General features: G+C 38.6%; 1 protein-coding gene across 2 annotated transcripts; it reads right to left on the reverse strand.

The window, feature by feature from the left end:
- Positions 1–208: 208 nt before the first annotated feature.
- On the reverse strand, positions 209–2,804 carry LOC125201275 (uncharacterized). 2 transcript variants are annotated; one of them, XM_089066027.1, is made up of 4 exons: positions 2,617–2,804; positions 2,434–2,513; positions 523–2,329; positions 209–438 (listed from the first exon to the last, which is right to left on the reverse strand). In XM_089066027.1, exon 3 carries the CDS (start codon positions 2,071–2,073, stop codon positions 1,450–1,452), a length of 624 nt encoding a protein of 207 aa, XP_088922153.1. In that variant the 5' UTR covers positions 2,074–2,329; positions 2,434–2,513; positions 2,617–2,804; the 3' UTR covers positions 209–438; positions 523–1,449. The 2 variants fall into 2 exon arrangements, with proteins under 2 accessions (XP_088922153.1, XP_088922152.1); XM_089066026.1 differs by lacking the exon at positions 2,617–2,804 and having other exon boundaries at positions 2,434–2,610.

Genomic DNA, 2,804 nt, shown 5'->3' on the forward strand with positions numbered 1-2,804 from the left:
GACAATCACTTTGACTGATGAATTAGATTGAAGAATCATATTACATGCAAGCTCTCAAAATGTAACCAACCATCAAATATCCATATAATATTTTCCATCATTATAAGCAAACATTTATTTGACGACACCAAAAGCTACATTCAATGGCTCCTCAAATGATAAAACCATAACATACTAGAAAAACAAAACAAATAAACTAAACGATAACTTGAAATCAAGAATGGAAGGATAACTTGCTTTCAGACAACATCTCAACAAAACATAGGAAAGAGATCACAACTATAAGAAACATAAGACTCAGACATGACACAAAGATGTTCAGACTTCATAGAAAGACAGACTACTACACTGATTAAAACAAAGAACACAACCTATAAAGATCAGCGATACGCTATACTGGAATGGCCTCCAGAAGCATTTATGTTCCATCAGCTCTGACTGGCAAAGAGAAGGAATGAGCATTACATTAGTTTCTACAAGTGAGATAAATATTCATAGACAAAAATTACAAAACATAATTACCTGGAAACAACTTCATATAATCAACAATCTCCAATGTCAATAGTACTAAAGACCAGCAAGGAAAGGGGTAAAGGTAAAACCTGCTTAGAAAGGATCATCCCTAGGTAATAAAAGAAAAAAAAGCTCATACTGAAGAGAAAGGCGAAGCTTGCAAGAGCAAACTCAACTACTATTGGACTGAAGTACTACGAGAGAAAAGATCGACTTCCCTATTCCCATTCCCACTTTTCTTTTTTTTAAAACCAAGAAAATTGGCGAAGGGAAAACCTAGATCAGAAGTCAGTAACATCTCTAAGCAGAGAAGAAGAAAATGGAAGAAGGTTCAAAAAGATGCCGAACCAACTCAGACAGCCAATGTACGGGAATACAAGAGTATCTGAACAGGAAAGTGCAAGGGGGCTAAGCAGATGATTGGGAAGGAAGTATAGAGAAAAGAAAAAGGTAAACTATTGACACAAAACAAGTTAGGTTATGCAGTATATGTACATTAATATTCTGACTATGGGGGGAAAGGTGAGGAGAAATGAATGGAAAGCTGAAATTGCCACTTTTGATAGCATCTAGTTTCCCCGAACTGAAAAATTTGATCAATAATAATTCAGTTGTTTAAGAACTTCAAACCATAAGTACTCAACTAAGGAACACTAATTGAATCCTTCATCAACCCATGTTTTCCATTTCACAACTTCCATATGTGAGTTCCATGTCCGAGCAACCAAACCAAATATCCCCAGCCAAACAAGAAATACAGTCCCAGAGATATGGAGATCACTGATCAATGAAATGCAGTTCCAGCACTACCACACACCAATGCTTTATCATGCCATCCCACGCACACGCGATCATTTTTTATTAGACTTCAACTCTACCACTACTGAGCTTCACAGCAAGCTATTTTCCTTATTTACACCCACCACCACCAATTCTTCATTCATCATCAATATCAAGATTAAGCATGCGGCGAAGGGTCTTCGTCGCAGAATCAGCAATGTCAAATAAATCACTCGGAGAAGGACTGCGCTCTCTAGGGGAGGCAGGTGCAGAATGAGAGAGAGGAGGCAAATCAATTTCTGATGCCACAGTCGGTAAGTCAAGGGAAATACTTCTTTTCGGCTTCAGTGTGAACTTAGGCACTGGCAAACAACTTGGGGGAGGTGAATTCGAATAAGCAGGTCCAGCCCAGAGCTCAGAAAATTGAAACCCCTCATCCCTGCTCTCAAAATTGATATTCATAGGTATTGGAATAGAACTGCTTTTAGCGGTTCCTTTCAGCATTTTCGGGTTTTCACAAACAGATGGGGAAGGAGTTTTAGGCGACAAGGAAGGGCAAAAGGCCTTTTCAGTAACAGGGGATTTTGTTTTACTCGAGCAAGATTTGGGTGGAGGTGAGAGCAATCCTTCCCCGGAATGAAATGTCCTACAATTAATTCCTCGAAAACCACCCATAGGTGGTGAACATGACCCAAACCTTGTTGAACTTGAGCCGTGGCCACGGTTTCTGCCATGGTACTGATGATTTCTGTGATGAGCAACAACTACTAATGTTTCCATTTCTCGCAAATTTTCACACTAAAACCACTTTCTCCTGCGCTAATCCTAGCTAACAAACTAAAACAAGAGATCTATCAAACCAACGAGTTTTACAATCCTAAGCCTGTGAAACTTATACAATCAGCAGATTTAGATTTCCGCCATAACCACCAAAACCTCAGTAAATCAACCTCTATTTTAGCCAAACCTTCCAAAGCATGAAACATATATCTATAGATGTGCTTATTCACGACAACTATAATCTCACTCTTCAGATCTGTGAACACCACACAGAAAAACATCACAAAAAACATAATCACTATATTTTTTATTAAAAAAAATGGAATCTAGGCGAAAAACAGATACACAATTGAAACTAACCTGAATTTGGAGGCGCAATCTTCGAATCAAATTTCCTATCCAAAAATAACCGAGTTTATGGAGTCTGGTATTGCTCTCTTCTAGGGAGAGAGAGCCATTGGAAGTTGAGTACAGAGAGCAGTCAGTGAGAATTTTTTGTTTTGTGAATATTTGTATGTGAAAAACGGATCTCAAACTACTCACAATTGAATTTAAATGTCGCCTTAGGAACGGCGTGACCTCCCAAATTCACCAATTTAACCTACCCTGTGTATCCTTGATATTATTACTCGTGAGAAGTGGCGATAAGCATCACACTCAACTGCCAAGGAAAATGTCTATGACGATTTTGCCCACCACGGGATTTCCGAACAATATCTAATCGGATTACC

The sequence above is a fragment of the Salvia hispanica genome, chromosome 2, assembly GCF_029641045.1.
Source record: "Salvia hispanica isolate PSC_SH4W2 chromosome 2, Shi_PSC_v1, whole genome shotgun sequence".
Taxonomy (NCBI): Eukaryota; Viridiplantae; Streptophyta; class Magnoliopsida; order Lamiales; family Lamiaceae; genus Salvia; species Salvia hispanica.

Excerpts from the sequence above, each read along its gene's own strand:
- LOC125201275 (XM_089066027.1), bottom strand. The coding sequence starts at position 2,073 with ATGGAAACATTAGTAGTTGTTGCTCATCACAGAAATCATCAGTACCAT.